The sequence below is a fragment of the Chenopodium quinoa genome, unplaced genomic scaffold (assembly GCF_001683475.1).
Source record: "Chenopodium quinoa cultivar QQ74 unplaced genomic scaffold, ASM168347v1, whole genome shotgun sequence".
NCBI classification, from domain to species: domain Eukaryota; kingdom Viridiplantae; phylum Streptophyta; class Magnoliopsida; order Caryophyllales; family Amaranthaceae; genus Chenopodium; species Chenopodium quinoa.
Window position 1 is genome coordinate 580,440 of NW_018744991.1, and position 22,404 is coordinate 602,843.

Consider the following 22,404-nt stretch of genomic DNA (forward strand, 5'->3'; position numbering starts at 1 on the left):
TGGGAGTCTTGAATGCGGTGCGGTAGGCCCATAGAGCATCATCTAGCTTCGTAGACCAATCCTTTCTAGAACTATCCACCGTCTTCTCTAAGATAACCTTTATCTCCCGGTTTGAAATTTCGTCTTGACCACTTGTTTGAGGGTGGTAAGACAATGACACCTTGTGCCTCACACCGTACTTCTGAAGAAGAGCTTAGAAGGACCGCTTTGCAAAATGCGAACCTCCATCACTAATGACGGCACGTGGCACCCCAAACCTCGGAAAAATGACCTTCTTGAAGAGTTTGACCACCACCTTAGCATCATTAGTAGGAGATGCAACCGCTTCTACCCACTTTGACACGTAATCGACGGCCACAAGAATGAATTTATTCCCAAAAGAGGATGGGAAAGGCCCCATAAAATCTATGCCCCATACATCAAAAATCTCCAACTCAAGAATGTTGTTCAATGGCATTTCACTTCTTCTTGAAATATTGCCGGTTCTTTGACACCGGTCACAAGCTTTCACTACACCCCACACATCTTTGAACATGGAAGGCCAATAGAAACCACATTGTAAGATCTTTGCCAAAGTTTTGTTAGCCACTCATATGTCCTCCACAAGGTGATGAGTGACACATTGTGATAACACTTTCAATTTCATCATCCGGGACACACCTTCTAAAAAGGCCATCAACACCTTGTTTAAAGAGCAAGGGGTCGTCCCAAAAGTATTGGCGAACATCATGAAGAAACTTCCTTTTTTGTTGATAGGTGAGGTCGGGAGGAAGAATAGAGCAAGAAAAGTAGTTTGCAATGTCCGCAAACCATGGTGTCGGTACTTGAAGGATAGCAAATAGTCGATCATCCGGAAATGAATCATCAATTGGCAAGTTATCAAGATCACCTACAAAGATAGGCAACCGTGAAAGATGATCGGCCACAACATTTTCGGCACCCTTCTTGTCTCTAATCTCAATATCATAATCTTGCAAGAGCAAGACCCACCGTATCAATCTTGGCTTAGGTTCCTTCTTAGACAAGAGGTACTTCAAGGCCGCATGGTCGGTGAAAACTATGACCTTAGAGCCTAACAAGTAGGACCTAAACTTCTCAATTGCATGAACAATGGCTAGAAACTCCTTTTCCGTGGTTGTGTAATTCCTTTGTGCCTCATCCAATGTTTTGCTAGTATAATAGATAGCATGGAGCTTCTTGTCCTTCCTTTGTCCAAGAACAGACCCAACGGCGAAATCCGAAGCATCACACATAAGCTCGAAAGGAAGTTCCCAATTAGGGGGTTGAATTATAGGAGCCAAAATCAAGGCCTCCTTCAACCTATCAAATGCTAGCAAACAATCATTAGTAAACACAAAAGGGGCATCTTTACCAACAATTGAGTGAGCGGCTTTGCGATTTTTGAAAAATCCTTTATGAACCGGCGGTAAAAACATGCATGTCCAAGAAAGCTCCTTATCCCCTTCACATTTGTAGGGGGTGGGAGGCGCTCAATTACTTCAATCTTGGCACGATCTACCTCAATGCCCCTACTAGAAATCACATGACCAAGAACAATTCCCTCCTCTACCATGAAATGACATTTCTCCCAATTCAAAACTAAGTTCACCTCTTGACATCTTTTTAACACTTTAATCAAGTTTGAAAGACAAGTGTCAAAAGATGAACCAAAAACAGAAAAGTCATCCATGAATACCTCAATTGATGATTCAAGCATGTCGGAAAAAATAGACATCATACACCTTTGAAATGTGGAAGGTGCATTACAAAGCCCAAATGGCATTCTTCGATATGCGAAGGTGCCAAAAGGACATGTGAATTTAGTCTTTTCTTGGTCCTCGGGGTGGATTGGAATTTGAAAGAATCCCGAGTATCCATCCAAGAAGCAATAATGACTATGTGATGCTAGTCTTTCCAATATTTGATCAATGAAGGGGAGTGGGAAGTGGTCTTTCCGGGTGAATTTATTCAATTTTCGATAGTCAATGCACATCCTCCACCCGGTGACCGACCTCGTAGAAATGGTTTCACCCTTATCATTTTTGATGATGGTCATGCCTCCCTTTTTAGGCACAACTTGAACCGGGTTAACCCACTTACTATCGGAGATAGGGTAGATTATGCCCGCCTCAAGAAGTTTTAAAACTTCCTTTTTTACCACTTCCTTCATATTGGAATTGAGCCTTCTTTGGTGCTCAATCGAGGAAGCATGATCATCATCAAGTAGAATTTTATGCATGCATATGGTGGGACTTATCCCCTTAATGTCATCAATTTTGTACCCAATGACATCTCTATACTTCCTTAAAAAAACTAGGAGTTTCTCAAGAGAGGTGTCATCGAGCTTAGCATTGACAATAACGGGATAATTCTCACTATCATCAAGAAAAGCATATTTAAGTAGAGGGGGAAGGGGTTTAAGTTCAACCTTAGGAGGAGGCGTAGTCCTCTCCTCTTTTGCCTCCACGTTAAGCACTTCAAATTTTATCACCTCGTGGGCCAAAGGTTGGTTGAGCAAGAGATCGTACCCCTTTGCTTCTTCATCCTCCTCAACTAAGCTTCCCATTAAGGTAGCTTGTAAAGGATCTCTTTCATACAATCTTTCTCGGAACTCTTCTAAGTCCCTCTCCAATGTGTCAATTCTATGAACTTCATCAATCAATGGCTTTTTTAAAGTTTGTGAGAATGAAAATGAAATTTTCTCATCTCCCACATTCAAAGTCAATCTTCCTTCCTTCATATCAATCACCACTCCCGCGGTGTTCAAAAATGGTCTCCCCAAAATGAGGGGTACTCTTGAATCTTCTTCCATCTCCATTACTACAAAATCACATGGCACAAATACTCTTCCAACTTGAACCGGCACATCTTCAAGAATCCCCAAAGGTAGCCTAACCGTGCGGTCGGCTAGTTGTAAGGACATTCTTGTTGGTTTTAAGTCTCCAACTTTCAAGGTCTTTGCAATAGAATAGGGCATCAAGCTCACACTTGCCCCAAGATCACATAAAGCATCCATAGCTTCCAAATCTCCAATCTTCACCGGTATTACATAGCTACCGGGGTCACCAAGCTTTTAGGGAAGCTTGTTTTGAATGATTGCACTCACCTCCTTAGGAAGGGAGATGGTTGCACTCTCTTCAAGCCTACTCTTGTTGGATAGAAGATCCTTCAAAAATTTTGCATAGGTAGGCATTTGTGACATAGCATGAAGAAAGGGGATGTTCACTTGAAGTCCTCTCATGACTTCAAGAAATTTTGAAAACTTCTCATTCAACTTCTTCTCTACAATTCTATGAGGAAACGGAATGGGGGGCTTATATACTCTCATAGGGGGCTTTTCTAATATTTCTTCATCTCCCTCGTCTCTCTTTGTGGCTCCCTCATCACTCTTTCGCTCTTTTCTCTCAACTTCAACTACTTCATTTTCAAAATCATCCTCACTTCTCACCACAACTCCCTCATCTCTCTTTTGTGGCTCCTCTTCACTCATAAACGGGCCCTCATAACCCCTTCCCGATCTCAAAGTGATAGCCTTAGCTTGCTCCTTTGGGTTCACTACCGTTGAGCTTGGAAAGTGACCACTAGGATTGGAGGATGAACTTCCAACTTGTTGTGCAATTTGAGCCAATTGGCCCTCCATTATCTTATTATGTGCTTGAAGTTGTTGGATGTTTGCATTCATCTCCGCATTGTTCCTTATTTGTTGAGTCATGAAAGTTTCAAGAACGGACTCAAGGCTAGTATTTTGTGGAGGTGGAGGAGGAGGAGCGGGTTGGTTATATTGGGATCTTTGGTGGTTTTGATCCCTTTGGTTGGGATGGCGGTATGGAGCTTGTTGGTTTTGAGATTGAGGTTGGCTGTAATGGTTTTGAGGTTGGGTTTGATTTTGGTTGTAGTTATTTTGTGGGGGGCCTTGGTTGTATTGCTTCCATCCCGTTTTATGTTGGGGCTTCCAACTTTGATTGTGGGATTGGGAGTATTATTCATTCCTTTGCCCAAATGCCGCCGCTTGCTCTTGATTCGTTGAGTTGCAATAAGAGGACAAGTGATCATTTCCTCCACAAGTCTCACAAGACATGACTTGCGAGGAAGAGCTTGAGGGTGTGAGGGTGGCTTGATCTAGCTTGTGAGCTAGCATATCAAACTTTGATGCAATAAGATCTATTGCACTAAGATCATGAATTCCGCCCTTCTTTGTTTGAGGTTGCCTTCTATCACCTCCATATGCATAATGCTTGGCCACTTCTTCAATCATCTTGTATGCATCGTCCACCGATAGCTTTTTGAGGCTACCACCGGCCCCAGAATCAAGGTTGGCCCTTGAAATAGGAGTAAGACCGTCATAGAAGCTTTGTACAATGATCCATGATGTAAAACCATGGTGGGGGCATTTCCTTGTGTAATCTTTGAAACGCTCCCAAGCTTCACTCAATGTTTCATCAATGTCTTGATTGAAATTGGTGATCTTTCTTCTTAGTTCGGCGGTCTTTTCCGGAGGACAATACTTTCCAAGAAAGGCTCTAGTGACTTCGTCCCATGTACTCAATGATCCCTCTTCAATCGTTCTCAACCAATGTTTTGCTTTATCACGGAGGGAGAATTGAAACATGTGCATACGGATGAACTCTTCCGAAATGTTGTTTTGCTTGATGGTTGTACACAACTCAAAAAAGTTGTCCAAATGAGCAAAAGGACACTCATGAGGACTACCTCCGAATTGATTGCTTTGAATCATACGGATGAGTTGAGGTGAAAGTTCAAAGTTGTTTGCATTTGTGGTGGGAATACGTATGCCACTCCGAAGTTGGAATGCGTTGGGGTGGTCATAGTCTCTTAACAATGGTTGAGGAGGATTCTCTCCCATGTTATATTCTTCGTTAGTTCCAAAAACCTCTTCCGGATCGGAATCCGAATATACAATGGAAAACTCGGGTGTGCCTTGCAAGAGTCTCCTCACGTTTCTCAAAGTCCTATTTAGCTCTGGATCAACGGGAATAAGCGGTGATTGCTTACTCTTTCGTGTCATGCAAAGTCAAACAAAGCTAAGAAAAACGTTAGCAATGACTATCACAAGTTAAACACACATAAACAAAAATTAAGGTAAGAAAACTACTATACATATACACACATCTAGTCTCATTCAACAATAATACATTCAATGTGACTTTGCCTCCCCGGCAACGGCGCCAAAATTTGGTAGGCCGTCGTCGAGCCTACCAAAGATAATAATTCCTATCTTGGTCTCACTAACAATAGTAAGGGTAAGAAAGGGTCGAACCCAAGAGAGGCGTTGAATCAACCACCGAGTACTACCGTTTAAATAAGCTAAACGAATTCTAAATTGGGTTGGTTTTGAGTAACTTCTTCTAACACAATTCAACTAAGCTAAGAGGAGGTTGACAATATTTAGAGGAATCTAGGGCTTGGGTTATACCACTCAACTTCATCACAAATCACAATTAGCATACAACAATCAAGGTAAATTAATGGGATAAATTAGGGAAAGTCATCTAAAGCACCCAACTACTCTCTCAAGATAGAGGGATTACTTGAATCATGAGTACAACCTACTCTCGTGGTTACATAGCATAAAACAAGTGTTAAAGCATAATCACGATGACATAAACATTCCCTTGACTGGTAATCCCTATTCTCATGGCATTTCGGGTCAATCAAGCATAAGGGAGCTAACTCAAGTTCATCTCTCGATCCTTCGTTGAGAAAGCTTGGATAAATAGTTCTAGCAATGGCCATATACAAGAACTAAGAAATTAAACCACTTAAGCTCAACTAATTAACATCCCACAACAACCAAATTAGCACATGCAACAAGTAATTAGTGACTACATTGAGGGTTTTGCCCAAACCCTAGAATTTAGACTACTCACAATCCATGGGGGTTAAAGCAATTAAAGTTTTCAAGCAATTCATGAACAAATTCAAACTAAGGATTAAGCTAATTAACAATCCAAAACATGCAAGAACTAGCAAATAATCAACAACAAAGTAAAGAGAAGTAGAAAAGATGAGTAAGAAATGGTTACTATGAAGCTTCAAGGTGAGCAACAATGGTGGAATTTGTCTTCTACAATGGTTGAATTTGAATATTCCAAGCTAATAATTGAGAACTAACTAATGATTTGAGAATTTAATGTTCTAAAACTACAAACTAAGAGAAAAGCTCAGAAAAACTGCCTCTTCCTTTCAAATGAGCTCTCAAGGGGTATTTATATGACCCCAAAATAAAAAGGACGGAGAAAACAAGGAGGAAGTTCGACTGCAGGTCTGCACGGACGTGCCAGATTTGGCACGGACGTGCAAGGCTAAGCACGGCCGTGCCAAGTTTGGCACGGACGTGCAGAGGGGGCAGAATTGAGGCAGAACGTACTGCTAAGAATTGAGCAGTTCTGCACGGACGTGCAGATATTGGCACGGACGTGCAGCTACATCTGCACGGACGTGCTTAATTTGGCACGCCCGTGCAGGCCTTGGCAGAATGTTCTGAGTTTCTGGAGCACCCTGCACGGACGTGCAAAGTCTGGCACGGCCGTGCACCCTCTTCTGCACGGACGTGCCAGATTAAGCACGGCTGGAACCTCCTGCACGGACGTGCAAGGTCTGGCACGGCCGTGCAGGGTCTTCCAAGCCCTTTTTTTCATCTTTTCTTCTATAATGCTCCTTTCCTTGGCTTCTTTCATCCATCTTCTTGCTTCTAACCTTGGCTTTGTATCCATGGGCTCCATTTGGTCGTTCTTTTAAACCTAAAATCTCAACAAAAACACCAACAACCCGTGAAGTATAGGATACACAAAAATTGCATAATAATAGAGTAAAAATGAACCAAAACGCAATTTTTATCAAGTAAACAAGGTTCAAAACACCCTAAAATCGTATCAAATAGCAAGTTATCATCCCACAATCAACAACAATTGCCTAAAAGTCTCAAACAACCTATATGAAACAAACATAGGTGGAATCTAATGGCAAAGTGTTGTGGACTTATGGGATGATACTCTCACATTGTGGACAGAAAAAAAATAAAGGGACAAAAATTAAAGCAAATGGAAGATAATATAAACTTAAAATTAGCCTCAGTTTGCCCCATCAATCATTGACCCAAGTCCCAAGTGTTTAAAAGCTCTACCTGATTGAGCATGCAAACAGTCAACACCAAAACTTAGTTTAAGTGGACAAGAACAATGGAAAACACTCTTAAACACAAGGGGATTCGGGGTCTCACCATTCAGGTTATCATCATTGACTTTTTTAAGCACAAATGGCAAGCATAGAAATCAGTCACCAACTTCAAATCATATCTAACTCAGATCATACCAAGAATAAAAATCATATCCAACTCACTAGTAGCATCATAACATACTCTGATAAATCATACCATATGCACCTAATCATCATAATCAAAGCATCCTCCTAATCATATCAAATGAAAACATATGACCCTCATATTCCAATCAAATCATGCATATTCAGTCACCAACTTCAAATCATAGGTAATTCCTAATCATATCAAATGAAAGCATGGTTAAACATGTTTCACAAAATAAATAAAATTTCGGTCCTAACATGCTCCTAATAACAATTCTCCTCATCAAGCACACATAATTCCCCTGGCCAGCAAGAGATCACACTTGCTGGCATACACCATCAACAACTAACCTAATATAAAATGCGTTAAGACAGAGATTTATAGGGAGGAAGAATACTTAGCTATGTGATTCATATGAATCACTTACGTAGCCGCCAACATTACTGTCGTCCGAAGGTGAATTAGTGTTGCTGGAGTTAATCACATTGCCTAATGTGTAATTAGGAACTGGAGATGGAGGTGACACGGTGTTTTTGTCAACAACAGGGGACTTTTTTTCAACATCACGAGACTTTTTTTCAGCAACAGGGGAGGAGTTAACTTCATCATCATTTTTTTTCCAGCCATTTTTGATGTCACCTCCTCACCACTTAGGGTTTTACCATCACCGTCACCAACAGACCACCCATACTGCTGAAAATGTTCTGTAGTGTAGAGGTAACGACCAAAGCGACTCCTCCAAACCTCTAAGCTGTAAGAATGGTCGCCATTGCAGTCAGTCGGCCAATGACAGTCACGATCTGAACACTCGTAAGGCACGCTTTCCCCATTATCCTCATCACTGTCAGTACGAAACAAAATATCAGGATCTGGGCCAAACCTTTCATCCCAAACTGGAGGATTTTGTTTTGGAAGATTGGAACTCGAATTCTTAGACATGTTATCGAAAATAAATTGGAGAAAGAAACTCAATTTCTGCAAAGAAATTACTTAAGATTGTCGAAAATTAACGCCTCACCTAATCGAGGGAATGAGTCGTCAGTAACTATTGAGCAAGCTAACCCTAGATTTGATGGTTTTTTAGGAGAGAGAAAATGAACAGTGACTCAGACAATTTCAGATCTACGACAAACCGAATTAATTTGCGCAAAATTATCATGGGGCTTTTGTAGAGGGGACTATTTAAGAGGGAATCATGTAAATTTCGTGAGATTTGAAGCAACAATCCATGAGAATTAAGGAGAGAGAGTGGCGGAGGATGAAGAACAGAAGAGAGAGAGAGAGTGTAGTGGAAGAACCCAGAAAATAAATGGAGAGAGAAAAAATTCAAAGAAAAGGAGTAGAAAATGAGAGTAAGTGGGAGTAAGAATTAATTGTAGGGTATTAAAAGTACACTTATCCCCAAAAATAAGATTCCAATTCAGCTTAAAATGAGGATAAATTCGTCAATTAAAAACTAAGATGAGGGTATTATTGTCCAAAAATATAGTCCAAAAATAGAAAGATTTCCCTAATAGATCAAACATTTTGGGACACCCAAAATGGTATATTTGCCTGTAATTATGGGACGGAGGGAGTACTTTGAATATAATTTCCATATACTTCATATTGAATTAAAAAAAAAAAAATTGCATTTAAAAATAAAAACTGAAAAGAAAATGGTGTTTGTGAACAATACAATATTGATTTTTAAGCGGTGCAGCCCAAAAAGTAAAAATAGGAGGCGTAGGAAGATTTGCTTTGGCCTTTAATAGTTTAATGCGCTTCTAGAACTATAGAAATAGAAACCGGTTTCAAAAGGAAACCTATTTATTTCTCTTAAGAAACTATTGACTTTTTTCTTCAAAAACAAAAAAAAAAGAAACTATTGGCTTTTATCTGCACCTTATAAACTTATATTTAAAAATAAGTAACCATTTTCACTTTTTATTAATTAGTATATTACGTATCATGTTATAGTGAAATAATCACAGGATGACTTATCACCATAATACACAAATTACACCTAAATTCTGACCAGTGAGCACTAATAGAAGCTTTGATGCTAATTAAATCGCGCTAACCAGTATTCGGATATAAATTATAGGCAGCCATGAGTAACTTTGATTACCCTGACAAGGAGCTTGCCAAGGGTAAGTGCTCTAGTGATGGTTGTTAACTTATAGGTAGCAGCAGGTGTAACAAATTCAACAATAGCAAGGTATTATTAGTGTCAGCAACTAACTATAAAACTCCTACTAATAATAGTAGAATCGGTTGCTTGTTTCGTACTATAACTTTTTTTACATCAAAAATCGATAACATTCCCTGAGCTGACAAAAGATCAGCAAAGAAGTCGAATCAGATAGTTCAGCTACCGATCTTCCTGCTCCTCACATACATTAAAAATAGCAACCAATTTCCATAAATCAAAAGAACCAAGAAAGGTAAGGAGTGAAATGAATGTTCAGTCTATCATATACAAAAAGGCAAGTGAAATAATGAATTAATTGATGTGGTCCTGTAAATAGACAGCACCAGCATTACAAGCAAGAAATATGTAAGCTATAACAAAATAAGCGATTCTAAGAGCACATGAACCTCTAAGTTCCTAGGTAAATCCCCGAAAACATCTATAGCACTATGTTGAAAATTGTTATTCACAGTCGATATAAACATCTCGTTACCAACTTCTTTTCCCTCGTGTTTTTCTAGTTCTAGAGAACAAATTAAACCAGCTATTTGTTGTATATGGATCCACCCAACTACTATCCTTCTTGACAGCTCTCTCCCATCGTTCTTTGAATACTTTAAGTTCAGAAGTTGATTGCCTGCGAATCTGCTCCATTCACAATATATGAGAATATTATTCAGCGCATCCCAGTAACAACATTTCTTACATTATAAATAAAATAAGAGAGGTTGAGCCTTAGAGAGTGCTCCAATTCACCTAATCTGAAGCCCCCCATCACCCCCCTTGCCCAAACTCCAATACAAATAGATGAAAGAACTCGAAAACAAAATGAATAATTTGTTTCCATAAAAGTAACAACAATTACCTCCACACGACTATCAACGTTTGAATGTTTCTGCTTCATTACTTCCACAAGACTATCAACGCCTGAATGTTTCTGCTTCATAAGAAACAAAAGAAAGATTATTTAGCTATTACAAGCATAAATGACAAGCAGTGAGTTGGACAGCCAGAAAGTAAACTACCTTTGTGGTGTCTACTGACTTTGAAACCTGCATGAAGATTTTCAAATGTTAATACAACCAAGAAAAATATGGACCATGTATTCAAGAAAAGACCAGCCAATCTCAAGTATGAGTTCTCACAAAAAGCATGAGAAAATTTGAGGAGTTACTTGTTGGCCTAAGCATAATGGCGATACATGTGGAGCTAGCCATATATTAGAACTCCAATTCATAGCACATACAGGTCATTCATAGAGCACTAAATAAATTTGAGCTAACCTTTTTAGCCGATGAACCACCGAGAGTTTGTATGCCTTGATGAACAACATATTCACTATCAATAATGCCTACCCTCTTTGTCCTATCACCCTGTCAATTGTGAACGAATTAAAAGAAGGGTAGTAGAAAAACAGAAAAGATGATGAGCAGAGAATTAGAACTTGAGGTATGAGGATATAACTACATGACTATATCAAGTTAATATTAAAAAAAAAAAAAAAAATATCACTGACATGAACATTAAGAGGGATTAGATCAAAGCAGGGCTTCAAACTCAAATCTATATAACTTCAATGACCCAACAATCATGTAGCACGGATTCTGCCGAAGCAAATGTATTATGTATGCAAGCATTTTAAATAAGACTCGCTGGTAGGCTGTTTCTAAAAGAAGACAACATCATTATTTTCTAGAAAAGGGATCGAGTAAGCATAAAAAGCCTCATTTGCAGTAACAGTAAATTGGAGAGAGGGGTGTAACAGTTATTGAGATTAACACTGTCAAGCCATTGTTCATTAAACACAGTCAAGAGATCAAGTCAATCAGATTAACAGGGGCAGGTGGAAAGCATACAGGACTAAATGTTTAGGCAAAAATGTAGAGGTCCATAAGCAGGATCAGTAAGATGAGCTTCAATCGTTCTTAACAGGGACCATGTTCTTGATTAGCTATACATAAAAATAAAACCCAGAGTACAAATCAGATACAATCCCACTTTACCAAGCTCTCATTCACCACTTGTCCTTGAGCCTTTTATTTTATGCTCAATCTACTATATGACATCCTGAAAATGATTTTGGCATGTTGCAAGGAGTAGGAGGCAACATCCTTCAACATCTTAATTATACCACTCTATGGAGCTAGTTAAGATTCTAGCTCTACAAGCCGCAATCCAAAAGGACTGTCCTAATTCCTATTAATTGAATTCAGCTACAATCGTTAATAAGGGTTACATTCTGCTTCATCTAACACAATATACACATACAAATATAATATTTTGAACAGAAAAATTAATGATATTGCAGGGGGGCGAGCTCTGATTGGATATCAGACATCCAAAATCTGATATCTATATCCGATCAGAAAAACTTCGGATAAATGATATCTGATATCCAACTTCATATGTTTATTCTTTTGAAAATAATGTCAACAAAATAAGTAACACATAAACATGTAACACAATTTTTTAATTACAAGACAAAGGCCATGTTTTGTTCACTTTTCTTCAGGAAAAATAAGTTCACAGATGATATGGGAAAAAAAAAAAAAAAAAAAACCCTCAAATAAGATAGATTCACATAAAATCTATTAATTTCTGATAGGGTTGATAAGGGCTATCCATAAACTAAAATAAGTTCACATAATTGAATGTCAGATGAATGAACAGAGCGCACTGCATATATACATAAGATAACTGAAAATCCAAAAGCTAATATCTGAAATGGCAACTGATATCTGACTTTTTTTTTTTTTTTTATCCAATCTGACATCAATTTTGGATCGGAAATCTATAAAAATAGGATCGGATGTGGAATGGTTTAAAATATTTCTAACAGGCCCCGCTAAAGATGATCAGATTAAATCAGAAAGAGCTTAATCAAAGAAAGACATAAGAAACTAAATATGGAGTAATATTAACAATATTGAGCCCAGCCCAAAAATAAATATAAAAATAAATAAATAAAGTTTACCCTAAGATAACAAAACCTTAGTATCCTCACCTGTGCACAATAACCAAGCTTCATATCCAATCCCCAGCCATGAACAAGATCATTCTGGAACAAGGCAGAAAAGCAGTCGTCATGATATGCATCAGTTTGAACTTATAAAGAGGTCATAACAATATAACTCGGGTCAACCTTTATCGAGTGCAATAATACAAGAGTCAACATTAAATTTGTAATTCGCCTCTATGGGTACCTTCTGCAAGTTATGGTAGATTGGTGGAAGGCAATGAGCTAAACAATTATTACCTCTGTTTCATATTATTTACTCCAATGCAAAATTTGTTTGTGAGTGCTAAATTGAGAGAGAAAGATAGTAATGCATGTGATGACTGATGAGGAGAAGATAGAGAGAAATGATAACTTTAAAAAAAAAAGAAAAAAAAAAAGAAAAAACAGCAAACATTTGTTGCACATAATGTATAGCAGCTGTTTTAAGTAAATGTTGCATATAATATGAAACGGAAGTAGTATTATCTACTCAAAATCATAGATTAGATATACATTGGAGTTCCAATTTCACCACAGCACTAATTCAAGATAGCATGCAGTACAAGTAGACAATTCTTATACCCTTCAAGTTGCAGTATATGTATACCTGTATAAGATGCCAAGTACAACGCCAAGCTGACCTCGAAAATACAGGGGCCATGCCTTCCACCCACCTACAGACCAGATTTTTATAGAATAGATGAGCATGCTGAACCGCACAAGAAAATTGACAATGAACTATAAGCAACAGACTACTACTTCTCAACCTTCATCCTCAGAGACCAAAGTTATTTAGGAAAAGGACAGTCAACAGCAAGAAACCACAATTACTGTCAGCAGCCTTTTTATTTGAACCCATGAATGAAAAATGGTAATCACGTAGTCATGATACACAATGGACAGCAACATTTCAGTCTTAGATATGATCAACCCAAAATCTTCAACATTTCATCAATTGCCTCAGTAAACCCTCCAAAAACTTCTCTTTACAAAACCCTGGCATTACACAAAAGCAAATCTGTATTTTCCCTACCCCCTAGGCCCCTACCCCTACACTATTCATGTCATTGTTATCTACTCTGTATCTTCTAATACAGTTGATAAATCACCATTAACTCACAACTTCACTAGCATACGATTAAGTCCCTAAACTCCCTACAGAATCACTTCATACATTATTCTTCTACCAACCAAAAAGAATTCATCTAAATATCATTAAAGCTTGGCTATTACAATGATGCTAGCCCTGCAAAAAATATAACAATGCCTCCTTCATGGCTTTAGAACAGTTCATGAAAACCTCAACATCCAATTTTTCCCAAATTAAAAATTTTACGCACCATGTTTAAACATTCTTTCCATCCATTTTCCTGTTCAGAATAAAAGGTAAACAAGCTATTCCAAATTTTACGAGGTGGCAAAGAAACAAGCAGAAACTATAGCTTAAAAACCCAAAGATTGAACTAGGTGCGTATAATATTCTTGAAATTTGCATACACTTACCCAGTGCAAGGTGGCCCCATGCTAGAACTTGTACATTTTGTAAAACCCCTATAATCATAAATTCTCCTGCATAGAGAGGTAAAGGAATTCAACAACAAGCTGACCTACTCTGATATATCAGAGAAATGGAAACATAGATTAGCCCAGTTACCTATGGAACCTCTTTGTTTTTTTACGAATCGTAATACGATGATGTATTTCAGTCGAGTTGGGGTCCAAAGCTGGCTGAGATATCTCGAATCTCTCAGCTTTCACAATATTCAAGTACCTATGGCAAAATAGGAAAAATGTTATACAACTTCTCTGCAGAGGGGCAAAGGGATATACCTTTCAATTACAAGCAAATACCTCCCCTTCTCCCCAGCTCAAGCTTCCAAAAATATGGTGCAAAGACCATATTGAAAGAAAATCAATGCATCATAGCTAGGATTTCTTATACATATAATGCAAAAATGTCAAAAGTTCTACTGCCTTTTGGATTACAATCAGGAATAGTTTGTCTTATAGAAATTTAAACAATCTACAAAACAGTTGCATAAAGAAGTCCTAAGTAAGACTGGTGTCATAAGTGAAATGGCATACCTTCCAGGATGAAAGTGTCGCACTCCTAGGTCTTCATCCCAGAGAAATATGTAGTCATAGATTGAAACAATGTCTGGATGTAGAAAGCGTTTGGCGAACCACCTACATACAACCATTGAACAGACAATGTAAGGACCATTACTCCAACACAAAATCAAAGAAAAGGAGAGAACAATATTGGTAGAAAATGTGACAGAAGAGTAAAGCTAATCTGTAACATGAAGCCCACATCTGAATACCATTTTAAGGAAATTGAACGATATATCGACTATAGCATTCATCACCACAACTGTAACTGACTTTCTTCCATCAACCATCTTGGCACACAAACTATATTAACATTCAACATAATCTCATATGCAGTTTTTTAATCTTTAACACCATCACTGACCCCTCCTAAGATCATGTAATAAGCAAGATTAGCAATCCACCCCTCTTCCAGTCCAATCACAAAACAAGGAAGCGGAACTTAACTCAAAATCGCAATACGAAGCATAATCATAGTATATATAAAATGACAGGATTCCCAATCAAATCATGCTACATCTGGCAAAAAGTAATGAATACACAGTAATGATCATCTGAAAGCAAGACATGAATTTGTGGAAGGCAGATATTGGAGCCCTTACCACTTTGTTTGATTCTGTGCAGCCACATGAATAGCCTTGTTACTCCAATCTAAATCCCACCAGCTGTTCATGTTGCCATCGTAATGAAATAGCATAATTGTAAAATTTTCTGCAAGAAACTGAAGTAAAAAATGTAAGCCAGGCCAAAAGTAAAAGATATATAATATGTTAATTGATATTAATCATTGTAGATGACTAGTTACCTTCTGAACTATAGAGTCAACATTATGCTTTTGTTTAATACCAGCAGCAATTGCTAACAAGTTATGAGAGCTGGAATCATCAACCTAGAAAAACAAAGATCAATCAGATAAGCAAAATTTATGGTAGTATAATACTTCTGCTCTTTATTGATGCCACATTCAAAAGAAAGAACTGCAGATCCAGATTGTAAAAGAGAGGTCAAACTTTGCTAGCTAGCAACTTAGCTTCCAGGAAATACAGGGGGGAGGAGAAAGAGAACAAAGAACATAAGAAACATGAAGAAAACACATGCTGGTAAAAAGTTAATAGTAGCTCAATGGAATGTAGTTTTTTTTTTTTGTAATATACACAAAGTTGGATATCTGCTAGATGTCTCAATGAGAGGTGCATAAGAAACTAATTCTGACCTTTTCCCTTGAATGAGACCACAAAGGCTTCAACTCCAGATCTGATCTTGCTTGAACAATGCCTTTAGGCAAATTATCCAACTCTAATGTCCTTGAATTCTACATTTAACCAAAAAATCATACATATAAAAATATAAATTTAAACAATAGATTAAATAAATAAATAAAACAACTGCTCAAAATCATTAGAAATACAAAAACTCATCAAATTACCTGTGTGTTATCAAATGGATGCCTTTCAGCATCAATCTGAAAAGACAATAGAAGAAAGAGATAAAATTAAGCATCCAGCGAGCATAGTTCCAATATTAAGAGAACTTGTAGAAAACCCAATAGTTACTAATTGATGATAGCCAAATGCTTCAAGAAAACCGAACAAATTCTACAAGAGGTAAGAGCAGATTATGATAAGTAAAACAAGGAAATTTGTAACACTGCACCTCTGTCTGGTGATACTGGTAGCTTGTAGTTCTGTACACAATGAACATCACCGCTATACATACAAATGCCATGAAAGCTAGTTGTCTCATCCTGAATCCATGTGCTCCATGTGGTCCCTTCAAGAGAAAAGTTTAGATTAAAATTCTAAAATTTGAATTTCAAAGTTTTCCATACACGCTAGACTGCCAAAAAAAAAAAAAAAAAAAGAGTTCATGGTGCAAACTTTACCCCATCAGACAGGGCAGACTTCTTTCTGGGTAACCATCTCCATGATTTAAATGTCTTCATAGACATTCAAGTTTACCCTAGCTTCTTCTCATAACAAACTGCAGCAAAGAATGAATAAAGAATTTATTTGTTATAAGATATTCACAGCATGCAACTGAATGGCTGAAACTACCACTTCTTTCATCCCTTATTTTGTAATTAGGAGTGAGGAAAAGAGATTGCAACAAACTTCTAATATCTAATTCCTTTTATTAACTTCATACAAAAGATTACTAATCAGGAAAAACTTCATAAAAAAAACCAAAATACTGTTCAACACAATTAAATCATTTTTAATATTCTCGACTGATTAAGGAGAAAAATGTGACTTCTTAACCTCTCAAGGTGCCAAAAACGCAGGATACATAACTGTTATAGTCAATTTGCCATGCCCCAACATCACAAGTTTTACAGAAGGTAAACAGCTAATTTGAAGGCGAAACGACTAAGACCGACAAAAATATATATTAGCAGAAAGAGCAAAGTAAACAGAATTCACATTTATTTTTGCAGAAATCACACAACACTTGTGACCAACTCCAGTGATTAAAAGCCAATAAATTTGAAGGCTAAATCTAATGAGAAAGCAACATAGATTTCTACTGAATTGGCAAATATCTTAATCCCTAAAACCACCAATCTAAAAACAGCAAACACCTACTACACGAATCACAGGATAAACTTTAGTTAGTAGCAGTTACATCTACAGCTCAAAACTGCAGACCCCGCCTAAATTAATTAGTTAGCGTCTTTTGTATCCCAGATCAAATCCTGTCTATATCACTCCCTTCGCGAAGACTCAAATAACCCGGAAACTAAAATATGTAATGTTTCTTAATTCGGTGAAAACTTAAGAGAGTGATAATCCTACCAAAAACCCAAAAAATGCAAAATAATAATCAAAACCCACCAAATACGTTAACCTACAAATCCAATTAATTTCAATTTTCACCAAATTATAACCAACTCAATAAATTGATAATAATAATTCTATTTCTATACACCTCACCACCTACTTATTAATCAAATTAGTTGCCCACTAACACGAAATAAATCTTAATTGCTATAATTACGAACCATACTCTTGTCCACTTTTTTGAATAATAAAATCCCAATTTAAGTTAGGTAAACTAATTTAATTTCATACAAAAAATTAATTCATATGTTACTCCGTATTACTCATTATAATTTTGAATTTTAAATATGAATTATAAAACAATCACATAATTCGAAAAAGTTATTAATTACATTAAATCAACAAAACTAAGGAGCATGGATCTTTTAGATTCAATGCATGGAATAAAATCAAGCTTAAAAAAATTCCAAAAAAAAAAAAAATCGAGATCAAAACTAGAAAGAAATTATACAAAAATTGAAATAACAATAGAAATTGAAATACCTGAAGATTCTTCTAGAATAACAATGACGACAACAATAAAAACAATAATTCGTTAGATTTGGTAATTGGATTGAAATGCGACAACCGACTGAATGAAGGTAACGAGTCGACTCAGTGAGTGAGTTGGAAAAGAGGAGAGAGAAAGTGAGAGAAGGTTGAAATGGTAATTAAAAGAAGTGAGAAAGTGTCGGAAGAAGAGGAGGCTGTTTTGAGGAGGGAAGAAGAAGAAGAAGAGAAAAAATTGAAGACGTTGCTTTTTTTTTTTTCTTTTCTTTTGTGAGTGAATTTTTGTAAAATGTCACTCTAAAAAGGAATAATTAGCATGGAATAAGCTGTTTATGTTGTGGTTTTCTCTCTCTCTCTTCCAGATTTTTGGATTTGCTATTTATGGATTTGTTTAAGTGAACTTTATAGGGATATTTTTTTGTGCATGTTGGACTTGGTGAAGTGTTTTTTTTTTTTCCTCTTTTTAAATGAGGGAAATAGACTGATGTTGTTGTTGGGTTTGTTGTTTAAAGGGGAAATTTGGGTAATTGGGTCCGGTTTAGTAAGGTCGGATATAATTTAAACTTAACATGTGTTAAATGATTGTGTACATACAAATTGAAATTTAAATTAGGTTTATTTTAGTTGGTTTCGAATTGTGTCACTCGGGTTGGTTTTTTACACTCTAGTTGTTTTTTTTTTTTTGAAAAATACACTCTAGTTGTTTTACTTGTCTTGGTTTGTTCGAATGGAGTTAATAGTGAGTTTGGGTGCGGGTTATTTTTGAATTGTGCTTTTGGCTTGAATATGATTTACTAATTTTTTTAATTGCTTTAATGGCTCATATGATTTATGGGAACTTATGAACCAATATATGCATACTCATACAACTTTGACCTAGTTTGGTAAACAATTATTTTTGAGTAACTTTTGGTTTTTTGATTCAGTCAAACATTCTAAAAATTCTATTATGGCTTTATCGACATGTTGAAAAGCTAGTTTTTACGCCAAAATGAAAAAGTTATTTGAAACAATTTTTTTTTGGTTTTTTGGTATACATGTATAAGTAGTTAATAACATCCAACAAACCTTTTATATCAGACATGTTTTAATAAGCTAGAAAGTTAAAACGATTCAGTGTAAAAGTCAATACACGCAAGTATGCAACTGATCAAATAAGCCGACAACCAACAACCAATTACCAGACCTCTATTCGGTAGAGCTATAATAAAATTAGTCACTTATATCCGAATTCAACCAAATAATGATGTTAAAAGTCAATAAAAGAAAACCATGTAAATAAAATCCAAAAAGATTATAATTGAAGGGTTTGTTTGTATTGTAAAAGTTCTAAAAATCTTGTTTTACTCCACTTCTTTGAGAAATCCAAATGTTTTTTGGATTTGATTGAGTTAACAAAATTTCTGAATTGTCCAGGTTTGAAAAGGGGGCAATACCCATTGCAAAGTGATATCAGATATCGGTGGTGTTGTGACTGTTGTCAGAAGATGCTTTCAGTATTACTAATTTTAATCGAACAAAATGGACTATTATTAGTTGAAAATTTTGAGGTAATAGCATGGCTAATGTTGGGATTGAAATCTTACATCTACAGCTGATTAGCTCTCGGAAGATTCTTCCTAAGTTAAGTTTATGTAATACGACTAATAAGAAAACGATCACTATTTTATTTATTCTACTTATGTTGTCTAAATTATTAATACTTCTCTGTCTCTAAATTATAAACATAGTCAAATTTTATACACATATTGATGCAATGCATTAGTAGTTGTGAACTTATATTACTAGTATCCTATATGAACTTATCTTCATTGTAACATAAATTATGTACTACCTTCGAATATTATTAGTATCCTATATGAACTTTGGAATATTTTACTAGTATCCTATATGAACTTTGGAATATTTTACTAGTATCCTATATGAACTTATATTACTAGTATCCTATATGAACTTTGGAATATTTTATGTCTCACAAATAATACCCCAAAGTTGCAACTAATAATATTCGGAGGTAGTAGTATTTATTAATGTGTTAGAATATAATTTAAATTTAACAAGAATTCTAATTTTGGGTTGCTATGTAACTAAATACTAGTATGAAACAATTTTTCTACATGAGTCTTTGAAGATTAGTCTTGGGTGCTCAAAATGAATATAAGGAAAATTGAGGTTAATTATGAAAGTATTTTTAACTAATATTACTTTTGTATTATCTTTAAGTAATCAAGAGAGTTAGTGAAGAGGGACAGATTGAGTTAGAGAAATAATCAAATATGACTAATGTCAGTTGTGACTAATTGTCAGGACAACTAAGAAAAATTATGCACGTAGTATATGTAACAAAAGTATACTGTAAATGACTAAGCTATCTACCCCAACTATAATCAAACTTAAAATGCAACTTTATATACTTGTACGGTGCTATCACCTTAACAAACTGGATGTGAATTGTGTTTACAAAGTTATAAATTTCAGAATTGCAGCAACGGAAAGAAATGATAAGAGTTGACAAGCACATCACCAACAACCATATACTTTCATGTCAAATTTTGTAACAGATAAATTAATGTTATTGCTTTCATTTGTTTGCTTTTCGGGTTTGCTTTATAGTTGGGATTATTAGATAATAAATCTTAATTGGAATTATTAAAAGTAAATTGAACAAAGTTAAGATTATTAAAGTGTATTTTTCCAATGTTTATAATATTATCCGACTCTAAATATTATTATAATTGATGATATACTTAATTATTAATTAACAATGACTACTTTTGAACCTAGTACGTTTGCAATATTTTATTTATGGAATCAGAACATACTTTTGTAGTTTAATACTTGTGAAACTAAGATTACATTAATTAATCAAGGTTGGTGATAATATAATTAAATAAACAATGGGAAGATCAGCAAATAAAAAACGGCCATATGATGTCCACCTTGAAATCTTTCCAAGCATCGCATGTGTCGCATCTCGGACTCTCGGTTACATAGTCTAATGACATTATATAATATGCTTTTTATACATTCTATATTCCCCCTAATTTGTGGACAATAATATAATGTAATTAATCTAAATATATATTTTAATTAATATCAAAATATAATACTTGTATATTAATTGATATAAATAAAGGTCATTGTTGTTTGTACACAAAGATAACAGGTGTCCATTTGGATAGTAAAAAACAAGCACATTTCATTGCAAAAGTAAGCTAAAATACAAATTAAAATTCTTTTTTTTTTATCCAAAACTTGTAGAAACATACACATCTATAGGAAATTTGTAATCTCAATAATCTAGTCTCTTAGACTTGAAATTTTGGTCAACCGGATTTTGCAATATTCTACTTAGAATTGAACTTGATTTACTGTGTCACAGAGCAAGTATAATCGTAGATTATGTCTTATGCATTGGGGTGTCGATTCGAGTCATTTATATTCTATAGGGTTTGTGTTGGGTCTAATTAATCAGCCGGATCATTTCAGATTTGAGTCATATTAGATTAATACGCCCATGCAGAATAAATTCAACATTATTTTAGAATTAACTTTTTATATTTATAAAACATACGGACTAGTTTTTATGTTGAAGTTTTGCTTGACCTATTTACATATTGCTTAATGTCCAACTTATTAAAATCTGTTATGCTTGGTTGTAATTGTTTCTACAAGTGGTGTATGCTGTATACTTGTATGCATGCTTGTAAATTCTTCGTTTTCGTTGTTAAAGTAAAACCACTCCATTATATTTCGTGGTTAGTTGAGCACTTAATAAAAAGTAAGAGTAATTGTCCATTATGACGTTATTAATGGAAAGATGGAGTGTAGTTGTGTAATTGTCCTTTTAATTGTATTTTAAAGTTGTGTAAAATTTCAAATCATTATTACGAAACTTTAGATTGAATGTTGGCTTCAGAATGTGCCTACAATTTCGGTATTTAATAAATCAACATACACCAATAATAGCATTAAGAACTCTTCTAGTGAAAATGGCTTTTTTTTTATACTTGTTTTTTTTACCTCACTTTCTTCTTCTTCTTTTCTTTTTTTTTTTTTTTTTTTTTTGGATAAGGAGAAGGACCCTACCAGGTTAGAATATCTCACAGATCCTCCTGGTCTGGGTATAAAAAAATAATTTTCCTCATCTTTAAGATGAGAGAAGTTCTAAGATACACGCAATAACAACTATGTATTTATTATGTGCGCGTAATATGTAAAAATATAATAAAATTTGCTTAATTATTGCGCGAAAAAGTTAGAGTGGGAGAGCGGGATTGGAGACAAATAGAAAGAATGGTGGATGTGGGATCGATCTATCAATCAACGGAATGGCGAAGAGGAACATAGATAGAGAATTACTTCGATCGTATGTGTTTAGAATTACGTCATGTAATTATCATTACTACATGGGTGTTACTTAATATCGCCACCAATTAATAAAATTATTGTCCTTCACTCCGATCCGAAT

General features: G+C 35.7%; 1 protein-coding gene across 4 annotated transcripts; it reads right to left on the minus strand.

Annotated features, from left to right (window-relative positions):
• Positions 1-9,751: 9,751 nt before the first annotated feature.
• On the minus strand, positions 9,752-18,405 carry LOC110706831. Of its 4 annotated transcripts, none has more exons than XM_021884796.1 (16): positions 17,928-18,405; positions 16,490-16,587; positions 16,261-16,377; positions 16,034-16,069; positions 15,821-15,919; positions 15,413-15,496; positions 15,210-15,328; positions 14,581-14,682; positions 14,150-14,266; positions 13,999-14,064; positions 13,103-13,169; positions 12,502-12,555; positions 10,781-10,870; positions 10,523-10,549; positions 10,363-10,437; positions 9,752-10,142 (listed from the first exon to the last, which is right to left on the minus strand). In XM_021884796.1, the coding sequence occupies exons 2-16, from the start codon at positions 16,553-16,555 to the stop codon at positions 9,987-9,989; spliced, it is 1,275 nt and encodes a 424-aa protein (XP_021740488.1). In that variant the 5' UTR covers positions 16,556-16,587; positions 17,928-18,405; the 3' UTR covers positions 9,752-9,986. The 4 variants fall into 4 exon arrangements, with proteins under 4 accessions (XP_021740488.1, XP_021740491.1, XP_021740489.1 ...); XM_021884799.1 differs by having other exon boundaries at positions 10,363-10,434; positions 17,928-18,403; XM_021884797.1 differs by lacking the exon at positions 17,928-18,405 and adding an exon at positions 17,230-17,583.
• Between the last annotated feature and the right edge of the window lie 3,999 nt (positions 18,406-22,404).